A 23,253-nucleotide genomic window follows, 5' to 3' on the forward strand; every position below is an offset into this window, starting at 1 on the left:
AGTTACAGAGCAAACAAGTCCACAGGGGACACAGGGAGGTGTGGTCCCATGATGTGTGCAAGTGTGGCCCGTCACCTTTACCTCCTGGGGCGCGTACAGGCAGGATGGCTGAATGGCCAAGGCATGCCGGCCAGACAGGCGAGTGGAGAGAACGTTGAGGCGTGAGGGGAGGTGATGGGAGGGCTCAGCGATGGAAGGCTAGTGCCCCGTTTTGGAGGCAGGTGGAGTTGTTCCCGTGGGGAGGAACTGGAAAGCTCTGTGGAGCGATCAGGCAGTGCTCAGCCTCTACCTTGGGGTCCCGAGGGGAATTCCTGGTGGGCTGCTAGAACTCAGTCTGGGATGAGCAGGCCTCCTGCCGCCTCTTACAAGGTAGGCATAGAGCCGCCAGGTGTGTGGTTACAGACACAGCAGTCAGTCCTTTAAACAGCTGCTGCTGCACCTGTCCCCAGGATGCTTCCCAGACACGGTCACACATCACAGCGGGGGCTTGTCAGGGCATCTGCAGCTCTCCATGGTGGCCAAGGTGAGAAGAGATGCAAGTTGTCACCTGTGCGTGGGAGACCTCATTCCACACTATCACGTTAATGTTCCCTTTCTTTTCTTCCGGGGTTCAATTTGGGATGAGGAGTATTGCAATTTACCATCTTAGGTCAGAGGTCACTAGCTTTCGTTTTCGTGCATATGTGTGTGTGTTCTTGTGTGTACAGGCACACGTGTGTGTGGGTGTGCATGCATGTGTTAGGCATGCATGTGGAAGCCAGAGGACAGCCTCCAGTGTCATATTCAGGAATGCTGATCACCCTTTTTAAAAGTAATTTATTTATTTTGAGAGAGAGAATTGGCACACCAGGGCCTCAGCCACCGCAGTCAAACTCCAGACACTGGCACTGCCTAGCGGGCATGTGTGACCTTGCTCTTGCCTCACCTTTTGTGAATCTGGCTAACATGGGGTCTGGAGGGTCAACCATGGGGCCCTTAGGCTTCGCAGGCAAGCACCTTAACCACTAAGCCATCTCTCCAGCCCTGATCACCCTTTTTGAGATATAGTTTCTCATTGGTCTTGAGACTGACCGGCCAGAAAGCACCAGGGATCCCTCTGTCTCTGCTTCTCCAGTTCTGGGATTCCAAGCACATGCCACTATGCCCAGTCCAGCTTTTACACAGGCTCTGGGCATCTTCATGCTTGCAAAGCAAGTGCTTCGCCGACTCCGCTCAGCCCAGCGGCTTTCATTCCTCGCAGCCGGGCTCTCCTCTGTCCAGGTGTGGATGCTCAAGGTAAGAACCAGCCACATGGGGCCAAGAACCTGAATGCCCAGAGCAGAGAGAGCCCGGTATTTGTTGGGTATCCACCTGGTGTCTGCTGGGTGGCAGCGTAGCCAAACTCCTCCTGCCTCCCCGCACCCCCACTCCGTGACACGTCTCACCTGTGGCTTTTCGAAAGGCCAGTGCCGCTTCTAGGTGGCTTTGCCTTCGGTTTCAGAGGGGCATGTCTCTGTTGTTAATCAGCCTTGTGTCCAGAGACAAACCTCGATTCACTTTACTCTCAGAAGACGTGCTTCAAAGAACAGAGTCTCTCTGTGGCTCCATGACTGCAGGTGTGTATTGGGGGGCCACACTCCTGCCTGACCTTCCTTTCTACTTTCCTATCACCCTCCTCTTCTTCCTGAGTCCTGACGGGGCCCTCCCTTTGGGTTTTGAGGTTCCCTGCTTGGATTGAACCTAGGGCTTCACACATGCACGGCAAGCCCTCTACCACTGAGGTATATCCCCTGCTCCCCACCCCTCTCACATTTTCTATTTTGTAACAAGTTCTCACTAAGATGTCCAGGAAGTCCTTGAACTTGTAATGCTTCCCTGTTGGCCTCCCTTGTAGCTGGGGTTACATATGTGCGCCACCAGGCCGGCTCACCACTTGGAATTCTTTTTTTTCCGAGGTAGGGTCTCACTCTAGCCCAAGTTGACCTGGAATTCACTATGTAGTCTCAGGGTGGCCTCAAACTCACAGTGATCCTCCTACCTCTGCCTCCCAAGTGCTGGGATTAAAGGCGTGCGCCACCATGCCCAGTACCACTTGGATTTTAACCTTGCTTTAGCGGGGCTCAGAGGGAAGCCCTCTTCCCAATGTTGTTGGAAGCCAAGTATATTGGAAGGAGATGAGTAAGGCCCGGAGAAGCCACCTCCAAGGATGGCCACGAAAGGGAGATTTGTGCCAGCAGCTGTTGCAAACAGTTCTACAGAGCACCATGCCTGCCTAGCTGGGCACCACATCAGTGTTCAGAGTAGACACTGTTAGTGATGGTTTATGTTGATTGTCAACCTGACAGGACCTAGAATCACCTGTGAGGTATTATCTAGATTAAGTTCATTGAAGTGCGACTCCCCACATTAACTGTGGGAGAGACCGTTCCAGGGGTGGGGGTCTTGGACTATTAATGCAGACAGCTTCAGGTCACTGGATGAACTTCCAGACCACACACAGTTTGTGGGAGGAAGAAGAGATTTCTTGAAGCTTACAGATCCAGGGTAAGTTCCACAATGGCAGAAAAAGCTGGCCTGCTTTTACAGGTCCAAGCAGAGAGAGAGGAAAATCTACCACCAAAAAGCAGGCAAACATGCACATTTCATGGATATCTTTGGAATAGAATTCCAAATCCATCCCATATCTTTGGGCTGGACCCTAGGATCCACCTAATGATGCCTCCTCCAGCCAGACAGCTGGAGATCCAAATTACAAGCTTTTAATAAACTGAATAAATTGGGGGAGTCATTTATTTAAGCTACCATAACTATATAAAAAGGAGAGAGCTTACTAGGTACCAGAATCCATTGCTCTCAGCTTCCTGCTGTCCAGGATGTGACCAGCTGCCTCCAGCTCCTGCCTCTGCACCTTCCCCACCCTGATGGACCGTCACCGTGAACCATGAGCTAAAATAAACTAATTTTTAAAACATTTATTTCTTTATTTGAGAGAGAGGGGTGGGGAGGCTTCAGCAGAGAGAGAGAAAGAATGGGTACCCAAATGAACTCCAAACGCTTGCACCACCATGTGCATCTGGCTTACGTGGGTCCTGGGGAATCAAACCTGGGTCTTTTGGCTTTCTAGGCAAGTGCTTTAACCACTAAGCCATCACCCCAGCCCTAAGCCAAGTTTTTATCAGGTATTTTATCCCAGCAATGTGAAAGTAACTGATACACAGTTGGAAGCTGAGGATGGTGATTGTATATTCTCACACAGCCTTGTAGCCGGCTGACTATGGGGACGCACAGGCTGCTCCCAGAGAGCTCACATCCCACCCCTGAATCACGGGGCTCCATCGAGCAGGAGGCCCAGGGCTTAGGCAGAGCATAAGAAGCAGACTAGAGGAGCAGGCCAGATGAGCCAGCACATCTCCCGGGCACTGTGGAGGATGGAGAGAAGGCTGGACCTTTGGGCTCAGTGCAGCCAGATCCAGACAAAGGAGAGGCCCACCAGCTGTACTACTTCCTGTTCTTGCCTGAAGCCTTCCACACAAAGAGCCCCTTGGGTCACATTAGGGAATGATGCTGTCATCATAGCAGACCCACCTGGGAGCTGCCATTGTATCCCCTTGGGTCCCCAGTGCAGGGAGAGAAGGGTTTTGAGGATTGTAGTAACACCCGTGAGCCTCCGGCTGGCTCCTGCTGGTGACCTATGGGGCTGTTAAGTAGACAGAGTAAATACAGAAGCGAGGAGGTCATGTGTGCCTCGTCGGGGGCGTATGGGGGAGACCGGACACTGCTTACACAGTGTTCATTGAGGCAGCTGGTCCCCGTCACTGTGTGGATGCCAAGTTGTGCCTAACCCGGCTGGAAATACCTGATCCAAGCCGGATGGGTGGAGGGAGAGGCATCTGCTTCAAGATGGGGGCTGAGAGAACTGCACCAGGGGTTGAATCCGCTGAGAGGTGAGGTGGGAAGGGCCTGTGAGACCATAGCCAGGATGGCGAATCAGAGTGCCTCTGTGAAGAGTAGTCAGTGGTCAGGTGGCCACTGTCCATTTGGTTTTCACCATTTGAAGCATAAAATTGAGTGCTACTTAGTATGTTTTAATTATTGTGCTTTCATGTCCACCATCCATCTCCAGAACTTTCTCATCTTTCCAAACCGAGACTCTGTTCCCATAACATCCCCATCTCTTCCCGGCTCATGGCGGCCACCATGCCACTTGCTGTCTGTGCACCTGAGGGCTCTGGGGACCTCCTGTTCACAGAATCCTGCAGTGGGTGTCCCTCTGTAACAGGCTATCAAGGGTTTAGGAAAGCCGCTAGGTCCATTTCTAATTTGAATCAAAACATTAAATAAAATTAGACTGAGAAGGATAATTATGAAATCATTCTATTTATTGAGGGAAGTACAGAGCCATGGAAAGATACCCACGTGGCTAGAGATCCCACGTAGAGGGCCTGGGATAACTGTGGAGAAAATGGAAAGAAACGCAAGTTCAAAGGGCTCTTGCCTCGTGGGGAGTAGGAAGGGGTGAAGAGCCCATGTGGAGAGTAAGGGCTTAGGGGGCTCCGCCCAGCTGGACCTGGGGAGCTGAGGGGAAACTCGCCAGCATCTGGAAGCTTCCAAGTGGTCAGGCAGCTCAGAGGGTGTGCCCTCCCCTCACAAATGTACTTATAACCTTATGGTGGTGGACCCTGCCTTCCCACTCAGGTGAACCAGAGAGCCAGCTGGTGGGTTAGGGCTAGGGGCTGTCTCAGGGAGAGGCTGGCAGAGGCTAGCCCTGACACCTAGTTCCAGGGGCTGAACTTGACCACCCACAATGTTTAAATCCTACGAAAGACCTCCCTCCCAGGAGAGGCCCAGGTTGTTTGTGGAAAAACAGAGCTAGGTAAAGAGATGAGAATTCCAGCAAGAGCAGACATCCTGCCCTTTCACTCTTAGGGGTCACCCGGGCTGTCTAAAAGAGCCACCTGACCCTGTCACCTCTGTGGTTGGCCTGTCACAGCACGATGTGGCCAAAGTCTCCCAGGGGATTTCAACCAGGCCCAAGTTACCAACTGATGGGTGACCAATGGGCAGTGTGTGTTATGCGCGCATTTAGGGAGACTGGTGAGTTGTTCTGCTTTTTTTCTCTCTCTCTATGACATGGAAAGTCTCCTATGCCCATGTCCCAGAGCCTGTGTCTGTCATGGGCATCAGCAAAGCTCCCATGCATTTCAGCAATTACGGAGTGCAAGGATTTGCTTGTTAGATGCAGCTTTGCCACATGCTGCCAGAAACGAGGGCAATTCAGGAGTCCCCTGGGCACAGGTGGAAAGCTGGAAGAAGGGTACAGAAGATATACTCCTGGGTGTCACAGGGATATGGAATTCTGTTCTTTGGGTCTTGAGGTTGCTGTGTGGGAAAGAGGGTGAAGGGTCAAGTGAAGCAGTCAGTCTGCCCTGGAGCCCTTCAACTAGGGGCTAAGGGCATGGGGGAGAGGGTGAGAGGAAGGGAGGAAGCTAGGCTGCTCTCATCCTGGCAACCCCCACAACCAGAGGCAGGTGTGGTTTAGGGTGCAGAGCCTGGGACCATTGATGTGGCATTCAAAGCTCATCTGGGTGCATTACTGGTGTTATTGGCATCATGTAACCAATTAGGACAACTTTTGCTGAATTGTTCCAGCCAGGTTTAGAAGCCTGGAAAAAGACCAGCTCTGCTTTTAGAAGCATAAAAATACACGCTACGCTGTCAGGCAGATGTGAATGCTGCGTCTTTGTGGCCGTGCTGGGGCAGGGGCTGCGGGGCTGTGCGCTGATGACCAAGTTTGCACACTCACACCTGGTGTGCATGAGTGTGCCTATATGGCGTGTGTGCGTGAGTGTGCGTGCACGCACGCTCCCATGCTGTGTGCACCATGCTGCAGACATGCGCACACCAGGTGCCTGTGTTCACATGCTGGTGATATACACGTGTGTGCATATACCCAGGACAGATTCACCAAGGGATGGCTCTGTCGGAGGGAAGGAGCCCAACATGGAGTTTCTGGATTGGATTTTGAGCTTTTCTCTTCCCCGCTTGATGCTGGAGGGTCGTGACAGGTGGAAACCTCCAAGGCCTGCTGACCGGCCGCTCATTGGCCCAGGCTCCACCCTTACCCTGCCTGGGGAGAAGTGGCTGCTTCCCGGTTCTTACCTTCTCCCATCCTCCGCCCAGACTCAGAAGCTGTACGCTTTCTCCTTAAGACCTCAGACCCTGCCTGGCTGGCCAAGATTTAGCTTCCAGCCAGCCTCTCTCTCCACCTGGCCTTAGGGGGAGCCCACTGGAGTTGGGGGTCCCCTGTCATGACGAGTAGCTGTCCTGGTCTGGGCACTTCCTCTGTGAAGCCCTGCAGAGGCTCTTGGCCTCTCTGGCTTCTCCCATCCTCTGAGACACCTAAGTTCTGGTCCCTCCCTGCCGGGCTGTGGATATCAAGGTAGACTGCATTCCACTTGGGGAGGGCATGGTCCCCAAAGGTCACAAGGGCTCCCCACAGCAGACGTTAATTGGGTACTGACAGGATACACATCTGCCTGCCTTCCCTTGGGGATGGGTCCTTCAGCTGCTGCTCATAAGATCCCCTGTCTGCTGGGCCCCGGGGGGTGCCAGTCTGCCCAAATTGCCATGCACTGTGGTGTCGACAGGTTGTCACAGCTACAAGTCAACTCCAGAGCAGATGCTGGGGACACGATTCCTCCCACACTGAGAGATGCTCCCCCCACCCCGAGCAGCCCCAGAGACTCCCGAACATCCCAAGAGCTGGGTGAGCTCTTGGATCACAGACCTAAGTAAACAGATCAGACATGTCTAACCTCAGGCCCAGTTCCTTGGTGGAGCTGGTGCCCTGCACGTACGCTGGACTCAGACAGGGTGCTTGATTCACATGGATGTGACCACTTAGCTGTCACTTCTTGAAATGAGCGGACCTTTGGCCCTCGCCGGCCCGGTGCTTGCCCTCCTCAGCCTTATGGTTTCGCATTTTGTCTCTAATTCGATTGCAGCAGCTACCGTTTGTTGAGCTTGCCCTGTGCCAGGCTCAGCGCGCATGTCGTTACAGACACCCTAAGGCCGAGCGCTCGTCTCGTGCTCATTAGCTGCTGAGGAGAAGGAGTTTTAGGAAGCAGTGGGGGGAGTGTTGCTTGGCCAAGGTCACGCAACTCATTAGAGTCAGCGCTCCGAAGCAGAGCCTGGAAAAGTGTGGAAGTCACTGGAAGCCCCTGGACGACGTCCCACGCAGCTTCTCCCCGAGCTGAGCTGCGCCGTTCCCTGGAGATGCTGTGCAGCAAGCAGAGCTGGGGGCCGCGCATCTTCATACAGCATGCGGTCAGTGTCCTTGTTTCTGACTGGCACACTGTCAAGGTGCAAGGCCACCCACATAGCATGATCGGGACCTGGCATGAAATTGGTTCCAAGGTGGGGGGATTGAATATGCTAGAGGCCGGCTGCCTGCTCCCCTGAGCTGTGGGGAGGACGTGGCTGGGAAACGCCGTGCTGGGAAGTCCACGCGACAAAAGCAGGATGCAGAGAAATATGCTGAGGAGTCTTTGAAGGAAGAAGATGAGTCAGATCATGACAACATGTAACATTACTCCAGCATAGACTGTTTTCTTTTTTACATTTCTGTGACATCCCCAGGTAACTATTTAGTACTATAGATTAGATGCCGGGGACAACATTTTATTATTGTTTTTTTTTTTCCTTGTGAACAAAAGTTCGCATCCACACCACGGCCGACACCGTTCACAGTGGATACAGGATGCCAGACATCAGACTCCACTTAGAGGGCAAGAAGAAGGTCTGCCGCTGTAGACTGGCGCACCTGACTGGCCACCACCAAACAGTAAAGTCCAGGGGCTCTCCCCGGAAAGCACAGGAGGTGAAGTGCCAGCTGTGGGCAGGACAGGTGTTCACGAGGACAAGGAGGCTTCATCCGGGCGGAGCACCTGCATATGCACTAAACGGGCACCGCGCAGCTCTCTGACAGCTCGAGAGGCCTGCGCACGTCAGCGGTGGTGTGGTGTGGTCCCTGGCCTGCGCCCCGAAGCAACGCTACACAGCAAAGATGCTCCTCCAGCATCTGCCCTACCTCCCTTCACTACCTGCTCCTGCTCTCCAGACCCTGGTAATGAGCATGAGTGTCAGATCAGATCTCTATCCTCTCTGTGTTATATGCATGTTCATATTTTTTCGGTGCACACTGGAGGCCACAGATTAATGCCAATGTGGTGTTTTTTTTTCCTCCGAGATAGGGTTTTACTCTAGCCCAGGCTGACTTGGAATTCACTATGTAGTCTTCAGTGTGGCCTCGAACTCGCGGCGATCCTCCTACCTCTGCCTCCTGAGTGTTGGGATTAGAGGCGTGCGCCACCACGCCCAGCGCCAGATGCCTTCCTCCATGGCGCTTCATCTTCTTTGTCTGAGGCAGGGTCTCTGCTTGAAGCTGGAGCTCACTGATTCACACGACCAGCGGCAAACCCCGGGGATCCTCTTGTCTCCACCATGCTCAGCACTGGAATGACAGGCGTGGGCCACCAGTTCCTCGTGTTTTATATGTGTTCTGGGGACCCACACTCGGGTCTTTACGCTCACAGCAAACACTGTGCCACCGAGCCGTCTCCCCAGCCCCAGAGCCTCTTGGCTTGGCTGTGATGTTCACGTCCCATGACCTCAATGTTGAATTTCACCAGGAGAGCAGGAGTATGTCTGCCTGCCCTTCTACCTCAAGTCAAAGAATATGAATATCCAGTAAAAAAAAAAAAAAAAAAGGTGGGGGGCTAGAGAGATGGCTCAGTGGTTAAGCGCTTGCCTGTGAAGCCTAAGGACCCGGGTTCGAGGCTCGATTCGCCAGGACCCATGTTAACCAGATGCACAAGGGGGCGCACGCGTCTGGAGTTCGTTTGCAGTGGCTGGAGGCCCTGGCGCGCCCATTCTCTCTGTCTCTCTGCCTCTTTCTCTCTTTCTTGCTCTCAAGTAAATAAATAAAAATAAACAAAAAAATTTTAAAAAGAAAGAAAAGAAAATCAGTTCTGTGTCACAAGGCCCTGTGGTGCGCATGGGAGCTGGGCAGAGCGCAGTGGGGCTGGGTGCAGTCTCGTCTGGCAAAGCTAGGAAATGCCTCGCTCTATTGGGACTCCTGTGTTGCTTCTTAATGGTCTTTGTTCAGGACCGGCTGGAAAACATCTACATGAACAAAAGAGTGCCTGTGACAGGGTTGGTGCGGAGGGCATCCTGTCCCAGCCGTGCATTGCAGTGAACGTGGGTCCGGCCTTGTTGGAGGTAATTTCCACAAGCACCAAATACTCCCAGAGAGTAGGAGGGAGCATTACCCACAACTTCTGTCTGCCTGTGTGGCCCAGCCCCCGTGCCTTGCATCTGGCTGACTCTAGTAGTGAAAGGGGCTTCACAGTGGGGAACCCCCTTATGATGGAGAAACCTGGCTGGAACAGAATAGAGGCATGGCCAGGGCCGCCGCCTCACCAGCCTGTGTGGGAGGAACCTAGGCTGCTTGGACTCTTCCACCTTGCTCATTCCTCCCCAGAGGTTTCCATAGGAACACATGGGAATGCCAAGGTCAGTTTTACATTCCTAGTCGCAGAGTGCGGATCTCAAGATGCCTCTTCAGCCTGCGAGGAACACTTCCCCTGGGGACAAGAACCTGGCAGACGTTGTGCCCAGGAAAGTTCCATGCTGGAAGGCTGAAGAAGCTGGAGTCCGGTGTGTGCAAAGGACAGTGGCCACGGGATACATGTACTTGGCACTAAGCAGCAAGGGCAACCAGGCACAAAGGACCTTTTTTTTTTTTTTTGGTGGAACCTCTTTATATATAGGCTGCCACAAAAAATGCTGCCCACTCTGAGGGGAAGGTCTTTCTCTGCACAGTAAATCCTTCCTGGAAGTGTCTTTACCGACCTGCTCAAGAGGAGTGTCTCTCAGCGGATTGACAATAGAAATTAAGGGTCACAAGTGAGAAGAAGAAAATGGACGCCTCAGAACTGAAGCCAGTGTCTCGCCTTCTGCAGCGGGGACTGCCGGGTTCCCCCACAGCAGTGTCCCCCCCGCGGCTTGTCCCCACTTCCCTTCTGAATTTTGGACAACTCTCTTGCAGGGAGGAGCAAGGCCTCCCGCAGCACAGCACACCTGAAGACTAATGAGGTTCACGGCGGCTGTGTGTGGGTGCAGAGCACCCGTAAGGGAATGTCATATGTCCAGCTCACGCCGGGGTTGATTTCCGCAGCTGGGAAACTGGCCTCATGGATGAGGAGTGCTGGGAGCCAGAGTGCCCCAGTCGGCATGGTGGACTTGACCGTCTCCCATGGGAGAGTGTCGCCGAGAGGGTAGAAGAGCAGGATTTGAAAGTCCATCTCAGGATCCCTGGCTGATAGGTGCCTGGGATTGGCAGATGCCAGGGAGGGAGGCCTTGGCAACCCCATGTCGCTCCTCCACTGAAGACGTGTGCAGTGCAGAATCCTCGCCTGAGACCTTCTGGAAGCATTCTCCCTCTGACCCAGCCACCTCTGCAGGCAGCCCAGTGAGGAAGGGAAGGAGACGGTAAACACCTCGGGGCCTCTCAGGGCGGGTCATTGACTCGGGATGACCTGCTCCTCTTGTTTCTCCACTGAACCCTGAGTTATCACAGTGGCATTTGACACTTGCACAATCACAACACAAAGGCCCCCTTCTCTGAGGGTGCCCCCCTCACCTGGTTGCCACCGGCACTGGGAGGCATCGCACCTCTGCACGGCACCTCTGCGTTTCGCTGAGAATCAAAGCCTGGTCTACCCTGGATCTCTCCAGAAGCAGCCTCCCCTTTCCAGACTGCAGCTGGTTAAATGGAACCTGAGTGAGTTGCTCACTTGTCACCTCTGCAGGCAGCCTGGGTTGGAACCTGGCTCCAGGGCTCAGGCCCACAGCCACTGCTGAGCAAGGGACCTACTCAGACCCCTTTGGTATTTGGCATTCGGTGTGGAACTACCTTTGGTTGCCAGCGGAGGGAGAGGTGATTGTGAGCAGCTAATCTGGACGCAGGGCTAGAAGTCTCCTTAAAGCAGAAGACCCGCTCGTGCCTGGGCTCTAACCCAGAATGTTTGTGGGGTGACGGAGTGACGAAACAGAAAGGTGAAGGTGACTGGGGAAGCAGAAGCTCTGCAGCTGCCGGACAGAGGGGGCTTCTGGCCTCGGATTCTGAACGGCCCACTGCATCAGCCTGGAAAGTTGCCCCCGCCCACCTCCAGGTGTTGGCCTTGGCCTTGGTATGTTATTTCTTCCCGTGCTCTGGCCAGCGCCCTGTGACAGCAGCCTAGATCTGGATGCCGGTTCCGCACATGGAGGCATCGAGCTGACCTGTTGACTCAGTGAAAACAGCCCGCTCCCAGGAGAGTGGCTTTCCTCTGAGACCCGAGACTGCAAATTGCCCAGGCTGCCAAAGGGTACGGGGTGGTCCCCGGTTTGAGAACAATCCCCTCTCCTCATGTTGACAGAAGTGTTTGGAATTGTCTTTCTTCTGCTAACCCACTAGATGGCCTTGGCGACCGTCCACCCTCTGTGAATCCTCAGACTTCTGCAAAATGTGAAGAGCCCAGTAGACACACATAGAGCTCCATTAGCAAAGCTGGCCTTGAGTTGTTGAGATTCTGTGGCACGCGGTTTGCACAAAATGCAAAAGATGTCCAATTGTTTTTTAAAAAAATAATTTGAGAGAGAGAGAGAGAGAGAGAGAGGAAGAGGCAGATAGAGAATGGGCATGCCAGAGCCTCTAGTCACTGCAAAGGGATTTCAGTGGCACTTACCACTTGTGCATCTGGCTTACGTGGGTACTAGGGAATTGAACCTGGGTCATGAGGCTTCCCAGGCAAGTGCCTTCACAGCCAAGCCATCTCTCCAGCCCAGATGTCCATATTTTTGAACCCTACTAATACCAGCCCTGTGAAGATGTGACCTTCATTGCGTTCCTGCTCTCCTGTGCCTGGACCTAGGCTGGCTTGTAAGTAACTAAGTGAGTGTCCCTGAGGCCGGTGAGTGGAAAGGGCTCATTACAAAGCCCCCATTGGGTGGGTCACCTGTCATCCCTCCTAGCAAGACAGGTCCCTTTGGGGTGTGCGCTACCATGTTCTGGACCAGCACAAAGGTCCCAGGAGACTGCAGCCCAGCTGCCTGCTCTATCCTCAGGTCCAGCTACGGGAGCCTGTCAGTTTTATAGGGGACGCTGATGTCCCTCTGTCTGGGCTACACAAAAGCCACTAATGGGAACTTAGGTGACTGCAATCAAAATGTGCCTACTGTCTGAATTTAGAGTGGTTACTCTGGTGCAGAGTTCCCTGAGGTATAGCGCTCATAAGGAAGGTATACAGGTGAATGTACTGCTCAACATTCGGACCCAGACTTCTGGGTCCCCAGTCCCAAGACCCTTCATGACTTCCCCATTGTGGCAAGATACCAGATGAATCCTGTTTTTTTGTTGTTGTTTTTTTTTTTTACATAGAGGTATGCAATTTTTTTTTCCCCTTCAAAGGAAAACCACACAAAAGACAGTTTCCTCCCTTGGAAATCAAGACAGCATTCCTTGGCCTGTGCCTGTGGGGAAACTCACTCTTTAGACAGGAAACTGCTCACTAATGCTCCCATGAGCCTACTTGCTGTGTGACATTCCCCCCCCCCACCGCGACTCCATCCCCTACCCTCCTCCACACCTTCCTGCCCAAGCTGGGCTAAGTCTCCTGCCTGACAGAAGCTTGGAGTTGAAAAAGTATTTCAGGAAGCTGTGGAGAAGTAGAATGTAAGAGCGCCTTCCATCCCCTCCTCCACCAGCGCTGTCAACACCTACAGAGACTGTGGGGCTACAGGACAGTGTCACTTGAACATTAGTGAGAGCAGGGCTAGCCGCTAGGCCAGCCTGGGAGAGAAGCAACCTTGGCTGGACACTGTCTTCACCTCCTAGTCACTGCAGTCCAGGGATCAGGACATTTCTCCCAGTGGCCAGTGGTCTCAAAGCGGCTCATCCTGAGGGCATAACAGGAACTCATGAGTCCTTTACTTGGTGAGAAATGGTTCCAAATGACTGTACGTGCACAAATGTTTGTCACCCATCCATCCATCCTTCTGTACACTCATCCATCTATTCATCCGTGCGCTTCGAGTGTCTACACCAGGCCAGTGCTGACTGTGCAGAAAGAAAGGTGAAGTTCCTGTTTGTCAGGGGGGAAAAGAGTAGGGTGGGGAGAGAAGAGGGGGGGAGGGCCTGGAGAGATGGCTTAGTGGCTAAGGCACTTGCCTGCAAAGCCAAAGGACCCAGGTTCAACTCCCCAGGACCCATGATGTAAGCCAGATGCACAAGGAGGTGCATGTGTCTGGAGTTCCTTTGCTGTGGCTAGAGGCTCCGATGTGCCCATTCTGTCCCCCCTGCCCTCTGTCTTTCTCTCTTTTCCTCCTTCCCTCCCTCTTTCTCTAAAACAAAATTTTTTATTTTAAAAAAGAAAAGGGGGGCTTGAGGGATGGCTTAGTGGTTAAGGCATTTGCCTGCAAAGCCAAAGGACCCAGGTTCAGTTGTCCAGGACCCTCGTTAGCCAGATGCACAAGTGGGCACATGTGTCTGGAGTTCGTTTGTAGTGGCTGGAGGCCCTAGTGCACCCATTCCCCCTCCCTCCCTCCTTCTCTGTCATAAATAAACAAATTAAAAATAAACATTAAAAAAAAGAAAAGGGAGAGAGAAGAATAGAGGGAGATGAAGATAAAGGAAAGAGAAAAGAGAGGGAAAGAAAAGCATAGGGAATGAGAGGAAGAGAGGAGAAGGCAGACCAAGGAGGGAGATGCATGGGAGGAAGGAGATGAGGGGTTAGGAGAGCCCAGGACAAGTGTGGAGGCCCTGGAGGACATGTACTGGGGAGCAGTCTTGGGATTGCATTGTCACGTAAGGAAGGACAACTCCGTGTTCGCCCCGAAGCTGTAGTTCTCAAGAATCTCTGCCTGCTGTGGCCGTCGTGACCAGGAGCCATGTTCCTTGACTCTTGAAGGTCTCTCCCCAACCCCCATCCCGTGCATTACAGAATGAAAACCTGCCAAGGTAGAATTGGTTAATCACTGGGCTTTCTGGGGTCCACTAGATCACATGTAAGCTTCCCTCTCTCCTCTGGTTCCAGATCCTTCTTCCAGAGCCCCGGCGGGCGGGGGGGGTGGGGGTGGGGAGGTGATTCTCATGGAGCTGATGGCTTCCTTATCCTTAGCTCTTTTTTTTTTTAATTTTTTTTTAATTTTATTTATTTATTTGAGAGCGACAGACACAGAGAGAAAGGCAGATAGAGGAAGAGAGAGAATGGGCGCGCCAGGGCTTCCAGCCTCTGCAAACGAACTCCAGACGCGTGCGCCCCCTTGTGCATCTGGCTAACGTGGGACCTGGGGAACCGAGCCTCGAACCGGGGTCCTTAGGCTTCACAGGCAAGCGCTTAACCGCTAAGCCATCTCCCCAGCCCTATCCTTAGCTCTTGATTGCTTGTCAGGGTCGATGACGCGTACAGGGTGCTACGCTGCATGGCTCCCACCTAGCATGCAGGCAGCTCACAAAGAACCCAGCGAAGGATAGAGACGTGGAGGTCAGTGCCGGGGAGGGGAAGGGGTGTGGTTAAAGACGGATGGGCAGCAGAAGCCCCTTCAGCACCCGGGCAGTGTCGCCCCGTCCTGTGCATTCCTTCTAGGTCCTCAGCTCTGGGGCTTCCGTCTGGGCTTTCTCTGGATTCTGGCCTGGCAGTTTTGTAGACTAAACCTGTCGCTGTCTTGTTCATGGAGGGGTCTTAGGTGTGCCCTCCTGTGAGTGCCCACCACCCTCGCCAGTAAAGCTGTGCAGGGCAAACCCCAGGTCCCCTGTGCCCAGTATGGTGTTAAGCGGGAGTGGAGATAGCTGATCTTCACTCAAGCTTTCAGTAAGGGAAGCAGGCTGGTCAGCGGTTCTAGCCCTGGGATTGGTGGAGCATCCGGAGCCCACAGCAAAAGGGAGCCTTTCTCACTGGGTGTCCCAGGCCTCACTGAGTACGCTTGTTCTAGCTGGCATAGCTCTCTGGCTATCATGGGTGGCTCAAAGCAGGGCAGATTCCACCCGTGTTTCCAGTGTCACTTGTAATGGTCATCAATTCCAAAGCAGCCTCCAGTGGATACTCCAGTTGTCTCTTCTGCTGGGCCCTCTGCCCCACCGTCATGTGATCTGTTCCCCTGGCAGGCGGCAGCCCGCTCGAGGGGATCGTCGGTGGGATGCCTCTGTGATTTCGGGTGGGGAGGCTGAGCCCCTGCCCCCTCCCCCCGCTCCAGGCTCCAGCCACACGCGTCAAAGGCTGTGTAAGCTTCCTGCAGACAGCATCATCATCTGGTACTCCAGTGAGAACCCCATGCCACGGGCCAGCCCCTGTCACCGACAAAGCAGAGAGCCCTGGGTGGTGCCCATGTGGGTGCTGCAGAGGACTTAGGGGACGGAGTCATCTTGGGACCCCACTCGGGGCAGAGGCGATTGTGACCGTACAGACCACTCTTGGCTTCCGGGCGGCTGGTGGTCATCACAGCGCTCTGGTGACAGCCTCGGGCGGCTTCCGGGTCGCAGGGGCTCAGCGGGAGGTCAGTGCCCGACTTTGAGAAGAAATGGTCTAGAGCGAGGTTTTGCTCGAGAGTAACCCTGACACCCGCCTGGGTAGAAAAACGCGCTAGTGAGCAGGCGCCTGGCATTTAGTGCTCCCTCCGAGATGTCACGGAGAGCCCCGGGGCCCGCATCCCCACGCATCTGGCCCCAAGCCTCAGAGCTCCGTCTGATGAGCCTGTGAGGCTGGGAGCTCGGTCTGGTGTGGGAAGAGCTTCTGCCATCCCTGGCTCCCCCATCCATCCATCTGTCTGCCCATCCGTTCTTCTGTCTGTCCACTGAACGCAGGTGCAGCCCAGCATGAAGCTTGTTCTTGGGGTTCCCCGTCCCTCCCCCACTCATCTCTGTGGACTCTAGCTAGTACTGTCACCCTAGGAGTGAGGTTCTTACCCAGCGCTGAGCCGCCTTCCTCTCCTGCCTTTGCTCCTGGGGCCTTTTTCCCACTGGGATGACTCTCAGCCTCCTGAGGTGACAGCCCGCAGCCATCCTCTTCTCCTTAATGAGTCAGAGTCCCCGGGCCACAAGCTTCCTGGCTCTGGCTTCCACTTCACTTCTCTCTGCCTCACTTAAACAAGGCCTCAGGGACTCCCTGTCCAAGTTAAGGTGGCTCCTTATGACAGATTGGAATGTTTCAGATGTCCCCTGTCAGATCGGAAGGCAGCAGGGAGAAAACTCCCTGGGGCCCCTGGTAAACTTGCCTGGAGGGAGACTCTGGAACAAGGGACGAGGCAAGTTCCCCATGTGTCCATCTCCTCGGGTCCCTTTAAGCATTTTGTGTGCCACCCTCTGGCCTGATAAGACGCCACGCAGCATTTATGAATGGGGCATCTTGATCTGTGAGTCCCGTTGCGTCCACTTATCGTCAGTAGCAGATTTCACTGGACTGTGAAAAACACGAACGTGACTTTGGTTGTGTAGCTTCTATAAGCCTCTTGGCAGAAGAGACTTGGCAGAAATTCCAAAGCCATTTGATGTGACATGATGGTAAACTGCCTTAATTATGCACTAAGGAATTAATAACGTATTGATTATCTAATTATAGACCGATTGTTAAATACGTTGCGTACAATTTGTACTTACGTAAGTGTGTAAGTGTGTGAAGTGTAAGTTTGTGGAGGCAATGCAGAGTGAAGTGTCTATTGATGGAGGCACAAGTACCACTGACCGCTGGGGGGAGGCAGGAGTAATCCAGCCTTCAGCTCTGTCCTTCGTGGGGCCTGGACTTCCTTACTCTGTGATGGGAATGGAGGTTCCTGGGAGACTTTGAAACTATATGCATGTGCTGTAGTTATCACTATCTCAACTTGCAAAATGCCACTTGGGAAACAGACGGTGGCATCAGACACAAGGTCTTCAGGTTTCTGGTCCTAGAATACGGCCTTTACACTTTTGTTCTCTGCTATGAGAAACGCTGCCTGTGGCCCCATCCCCTTGGTTCAGTGGCGTTGAGTGTGCGCTTGCACTGGGCCGAGGGAAGTCCGATCCAAGCGAGTCTTGTGACAGGAAATGAGCGTGATCTGCTCTTTGCAGGATACAAGACGCTTCTGAAAGGAATCTCTGGGAAGTTCAACAGCGGAGAACTCGTGGCTATCATGGGCCCCTCCGGGGCTGGGAAGTCCACGCTCATGAACATTCTAGCAGGTTACAGGTAAGCAAAGCCTGCTGGGAGAGTGGGGTCCTCTCAGGTTGCCATGTGGCGTGCAGCGCGAGGGGGGGAGCGGCCTCGCCGCAGCCTGGCTGGCAGCATCTTGCTGCCCACAGCGGTCCTGCCGAAGGCTCTGCTCACATGGGCTGCAGGGATGCCCGGTGCACGTTGGCATCCGGAGATTTGGAATGGAGGAAGGCGGCAAGGTCCAGCAAAGACAGAGGTACTGAGAGGCTGCACCTGCTGACGGCCACACGATGGGTGGAGGCCACAGGCTGGTGGGCAGGGTAGCCTCCTGGATGAGCTCAGCAGAAAAACGTAGGAAGGTTGAGGTGCAGGAGACGATGCAGGAAGGCAGAGAGCCAAGAGGAAGGCGTGGTGAAAAGTACGACCTGAGAAATCACGGTTTCCAAGGTCGTTCCCGTGTCACTCATTTGTGAATGTTTATGAAGCTGAATCCTTAGAAAAGGTTTATGAAGTCTACCTCAAAGCCAGTTCTCTTCAGATATTATGGGTCCCACTGCCTCAGGGCTGGAGAGGTAGCTTAGTGGTTAAGACTCTTGCCTGCAAAGCCTGAGGACCCGGGTTCAGTTCCCCAGGACCCACGTAAGCCAGATGCACAAGGTGGTGTGTGTGTCTGGGGTTCATTTACAGTGGCTGGAGGCCCTGGTGTGCCCATTCTGCCTGTCCCTCCCTTCCTCCCTCCCACCCCCTCCCTGCCTCTTTCTCTCTCATAAATAAATAAGTGAAAACTGCAGTAAGTAGTAACAATAAGAACACTCCATGGCTTGGCTTTTTGTAGTTGGTTACCCATAGTCAGCCAAGGTCCAAAGATATTACTGTATATATGATAATGTAATGTACAATAGTATATATTCAAATTGTGTGTGTGTATCTCCCAGGGCCTCATGCTGCAGCAGATGAACTCCAGGCTCATGCACCATTTTTGTGTGTGTGTGGCCAGGCTTTACATGGATGCCAGGAATTGAACCTGAGATAGTAGACTCTCTTAGTCTACTTGATAAATGGCTCCAACGTGCAAGAGTGGTGATAGTAACATTTTTGCAACATTTTATTATAATTATCTGTTTTATCATTTATTATTTTTATTTTATCTATCTATCTATTTATTTATTTGAAAGAGCCAGATAGAGGCAGAGAGAGAGAGAATGTGCACACCAGGGTCTCTAGCCACTGCAAATGAACCCCAGATACGTGAGCCACCTTGTGCATCTGGCTTACATGGGTCCTGAGGAATTGAGCCCTAGTCCTTTGGGTTTGCAGGCAAGCACCTTAACTGCTAAGCCTAGGGGGGGAAAAGGAAAAACCAGTTCATTGCTACCCATGGGTTCAGGAACATGTGTTAGTTGCTTTTCTCGTTGTGACAAACCCTTGACAGACGGAAGCAGCTGAAGAGAAGGGAGGTTTATGTGGGCTCACAGTGTTAGAGGGTACAGACCATTACAGTATAACATGGTGGAAGTGGCTCAGTTCATGGCAGTGGGAGCTTGCAGGGAGATGACTTTTTAAATTTTTTTGTTTTATTTTATATTTATTGAGAGAGAAAGAGAGAGAGGCAGAGACAAAGAGAGAGAGGGAAAAAAATGGGTGCCTCTAGCCACTGCAAATGAACTCCAGATGCATGTGCCACCTTGTGCATCTGGCTTACATGGGAACTGGGGAATTGAGCCTGGGTCCTTTTGCTTTGCCAGCAAGCATCTTAACTGCCAAGCCATCTCTCCAGCCCATTATTTTTTAAATATTTATTGTATATGTATTAAGAGGCAGATAGAGAAAGAAGGAAAGGGATGGAGATAGAGAGGGGGAGTGAATTACAGGGGGACTTCTTGAGAGGCTGGGCCAGAGACCAGACCAGGCTATAACCTGCTCAGGCCCATCAACCTCCCACAACAGCGCCACCAGCTGGCAGCCAAGTGTTACACCAAGGGCCTGTGGGGGCATTCCAAACCATAAGAGAACATGACCCCTGTGAATATGAAGGACTCCTGTATTACTAAGAACGTCATCTGCTAGAGGAAATGGCAGTGACGCCCTTCCTTGGAGCCTCTGAATTGCTTCTTAACACCAGAAACGATGCTTTTCAGAATTGTCACTTGTGACCGCTTCCTGCTGCCTCATAAAGTTAAAATGTTAGAACCAGATGCTCAGCAAGTGAAGTATTTTCTTGGCACTGCAGCTCCTGGAAGACCCAAAAGGTGCTTTTGGGGCATCCCAGAGCTGGGGGCAGCCAGCCATCTGAGGGGAAGCCAGTTGATCTGCCCCTTGCCTGGCAGGACCCAAATAAGGCCCTCATTAGCCCCCATAGTCTCCTGGTCGCCATGACCTCAAGGAGCCAATGCTGCGAAGATGGATCCCTGGAAGGAAGGAAGGAAGGAAGGAAGGAAGGAAGGGAGCCTCCGGCAGCTGTGCTGTCCTGGTGAGCAGGACACCTGAAAGGCAGCAGACTCCGGCCCAGCAGGCCTACGTGAGGAACTAAAGGCAGCTGCGGGCTGTGTCGTCCCCCCATCCACACAGGAGCCTCCCAGCCGCTGCACCTACGAAGGGAAATCTCCCCTTGTAGGAGGAACATCCTTTTGGCTGAGCAATCCTGCTGAGGTCCTGTTTCTGAACCACTTGAGCCCAAGGGACCTGCTGGATCCTCACAATCTTAACCTGCAGCATCTGTGGCTATAACAGTTAATGTAGACTTGGGTGGCATACACACACACATGGCCCAGAAGCCCCGTCTCACAAAGCTGCACAGTCAGGGGGTGTACGTCTTTGCCCCCAAAGCTGAATGACTCAAGGGGCCTCCCTGGGTGCCTCTGGGCAGTAGGCTAAGAAAAGCAACCGCTTCCACTTGGTATAAAAATGCCATTCCAGGACTGGAGAGATGGCTTAGTGGTTAAGACACTTGCCTGTAAAGCTAAAGGACCTAGGTTTGATTCTCCAGGACCTACGTAAGCCAGATGCACAAGGTGGCGCACGCGTCTGGAGTTTATTTGCAGTGGCTGGAGGCCCTGGTGCGCCCTTTCTCCCCCCCTCCCCCCAATTTCTCTCTCTTAAATAAATAAATAAATAAATATTTTTAAAGAATAATGTCATTCCAGAGCAGCCTGGTACATGGCCACATGTTTCGAGCAGAGCACCCTATGCTGTTCTGTGTCTTTGGTCTCTCTGCCCCTCCTGCCTCCATGCTGAAAGAGTCCACTGGGAAGAAGCCAGGAAGAAAGGAGGCCTTCCTCTCTTGTTGCCTCTCTCTGAATCCCCCCAGAGGGGTGTGATGCAGGAGGAGCCCGACTGACTGCCACCTCTCTCCCCTCCACTTTGCAGGGAGACCGGCATGAAAGGGTCCGTCCTCATCAACGGCATGCCCCGCGACCTGCGCTGCTTCCGTAAGGTGTCCTGTTACATCATGCAGGATGACATGCTGCTCCCTCACCTCACCGTGCAGGAGGCGATGATGGTGAGCTGCACCCCGAAAAGACACACCACTGCTCTCCCAAGCACTTCCAGACTCCTCCCTCCCGGGGGCCGGGGGGATTGACAGCTGCGTGGAAAATCACCCCCCCCCCCCCAGCCAGGAATTGAAGGGACCTTGTATGGCCAAGTCAAGATCAAGTTTCTGAGATCATGGATCACTGACAGAGTGATCATTTCCATGGCAGTCTCACTCCCATTCCCTCATCAGCTGTTCCCATCTCTCCATCAGCTCTCCTTGAGTGGTTCTGTGTCTTCGGCGTGGCACCAGCTCCCCTGGTGCCCTGGCGAAGGACTCGCCCTCCAGTCAGGCGAGGAAACAGTCGGCGGCGGCTGAGCAGAGGCTAGGGCCAGGCCCTGCTGCCCGTAGCTCGACATGGCCGCCTGCCGTGCCACTCCAGGGGAGCGGGTGTGAGGTGGGGCCTCGGATGCGGGGCACAGGCTCCCGGAGGCCTCCGGTTCTCTGCTGAGCTCCATTTCCTTCCACGCAGTTCGTTGCCTTAGCTCCGCAGTCACAGGCGCCACATCTGCACAAGCATGGCTGGAGGTGGGGACAGTGAGTGGGGTAGCCCAGCGAGGCGGGTAGAACCTAGACCTCCAGGCTCATCGGTGCTGGTTATTGTTACAGCCGTGTCATCATTCTCTCTGCTCCTTATGTGTCTTCCTTGAGGCCCCCATGTAAGTCCAGCGTGGGGCGGGGGGCGGTTCAACTGCCTTCACCTCTCAGGGCCATGCACGCATCCAGGTGGGACCCATACACTAGGTTTCCAGAACAGCCTGGCTATGTGGTTCCAACTGACCAAGTGCAGAGATTCTGCTTCCAAGGTCATGTTTAGAAAAGGTCCCACCAGAGCTGAAGAGACGGCTTAGCAGTTAAGTCACTTGCCTGCAAAGCCTAAGGACCTGGGTTCAACTCCCCAGTACCCACATAAGCCAGATGCACAAGGTCCTGCGTGTGTCTGCAGTTTGTTTGCAGAGGCTAAGAGGCCTTGGCACGGCCATTCATTCTCATTACTATTCTGCCTCTCTCAAATATAAGTAAATGAAGTATTTTAAACATTATTGTTAAAGAGGTTCCTCCCACAGTGACCTCCTTGTGGGCGTAGAAGCCTCCAGAATCCTCTCCGTAAAGAGAGATTTGGAAGCCAGTGTTCAGTTCTGGTTGCTGGCCTACGTGTCACTGCATATAGGCCTCAGAAATGCAGTGCCTCCCCAAAGGGGACATCGTTGGCTGCTTTGCATTTGGTTAGGAGATGAGATGTTCTCATCGGAATTCCCACCCAGAGAGGTCTTGCCCCACGTTCTTGGCTTGGATTGGGCAAAGCTTTTCCCTGTGGTGACAGAGAAATGACAGCCACACAACCTTTCGTGCGACTCCACAGCATTCTGAGCTCAGTCGAGAGAAGTGGGTTAAGATTTCAGTTACACAATCTGCTCCCTAACTTGCTTTGTGGGGAAACAGAAAGGGAGGGTCTGGCAGAGGTCCTCTGATTCTTCTTCTCCGGCACTAGGCGTTCTGTAGGTAAGGGGACACCTCTCCAACACCTAGCCTTCTTGAATAATGGGTGCAGGGAGCTGGCCTCTGATGGCTGCTCTGGTGGGCACAAGAGGGCTCAGGAGGGTGAGCTGCCTGTTAGGGAGCTTTTCCTTACCCAATGATCGCTCTTCCAAATACCTGGTAAATGCCATCTTTGCCCTCTCCTTGTGGAGCCCTGACTGACCCCCAAATGCCAGGCTTCCTGATACAGCTCTGGTCACCTCCCCAGAGGTCAGTTTGGCTGCTTGTTTCGGGGGTCATTGCTTCGACTACCCAGCTCTGCCGCCGCTCTTTCATAGACGTGTTCGGCCACTCTCGGGTCTCCCCGTGAAATAACGTCTGCTTTCAGAATCTGTGTTCAGCGGGATTCGGATTTGAGCCATTTCACGTCACCTTTACAAAATGCTTTCTCCTTGAGGCTACCCTGCCCTCTACCCCTAAAGGTCCTGTCTCTCACAGGAAGCATCCTGGCTGCCAGCTTGGTTATGCGCTATTGTGTGTGTTTATGGTGTGCATGTGTGCCTGCATGTGTTTGGGAAGGGGTATGTACCCACATGTGTGCATGAATGGGGATGTCAAGGTTGGCATTGGGCCTTTTCTTTCCAATCACTCTTCACCTTCTTCACTGAGATGGGGTCTCTTGCTTGAACCTGATTCAGCTAGCCTAGCTAGCCAGCTTGTCTTGGGCTCTCCTGTCTCTGCCTCCAGAGCTCTGGGAGTCACCACACCCACCTGGTATTTACATGGGTGCTGGGGTCCTCATGTTTGCACAGCAAATGCGCTGCTGGCTGAGCCATCTCCCCAGACCCTGTTTTTAAAGTGCAGCTTCTAACCATCAGGGAGGCAGAGGAGTGACACTTGGTTTCGCAAGACCCTGCAGAAGTGATGTAGTCCCCCCACCCCGAGGTCCAGGGCCTCTTCACTCCTCTCCCCTGTTTCTTTCTTTTTAATTAATTTATTTTATTTATTTATTTATTTATTTTGGTTTTTCAAGGTAGG

At 53.2% G+C, this 23,253-nt stretch overlaps 1 protein-coding gene across 5 annotated transcripts in view; it reads left to right on the forward strand.

Annotated features, from left to right (window-relative positions):
• Window positions 1-23,253, forward strand: part of Abcg1 (ATP binding cassette subfamily G member 1) — a 68,390-nt gene that overhangs the window by 26,871 nt on the left and 18,266 nt on the right. For 3 of the 5 annotated variants that reach the window (XM_045149450.1, XM_004654497.2, XM_045149453.1), the window contains 2 exons: window positions 17,123-17,240; window positions 20,571-20,703. In XM_045149450.1, the coding sequence (XP_045005385.1) occupies window positions 17,123-17,240; window positions 20,571-20,703 (251 nt within the window). Of the gene's footprint in view, window positions 1-1,114; window positions 1,276-11,952; window positions 11,975-17,122; window positions 17,241-20,570; window positions 20,704-23,253 lie in introns of those variants that run through there. The other 2 variants (XM_045149451.1, XM_045149452.1) reach the window with 2 other exon arrangements.

The sequence above is a fragment of the Jaculus jaculus genome, chromosome 5, assembly GCF_020740685.1.
Source record: "Jaculus jaculus isolate mJacJac1 chromosome 5, mJacJac1.mat.Y.cur, whole genome shotgun sequence".
Lineage (NCBI taxonomy): Eukaryota > Metazoa > Chordata > Mammalia > Rodentia > Dipodidae > Jaculus > Jaculus jaculus.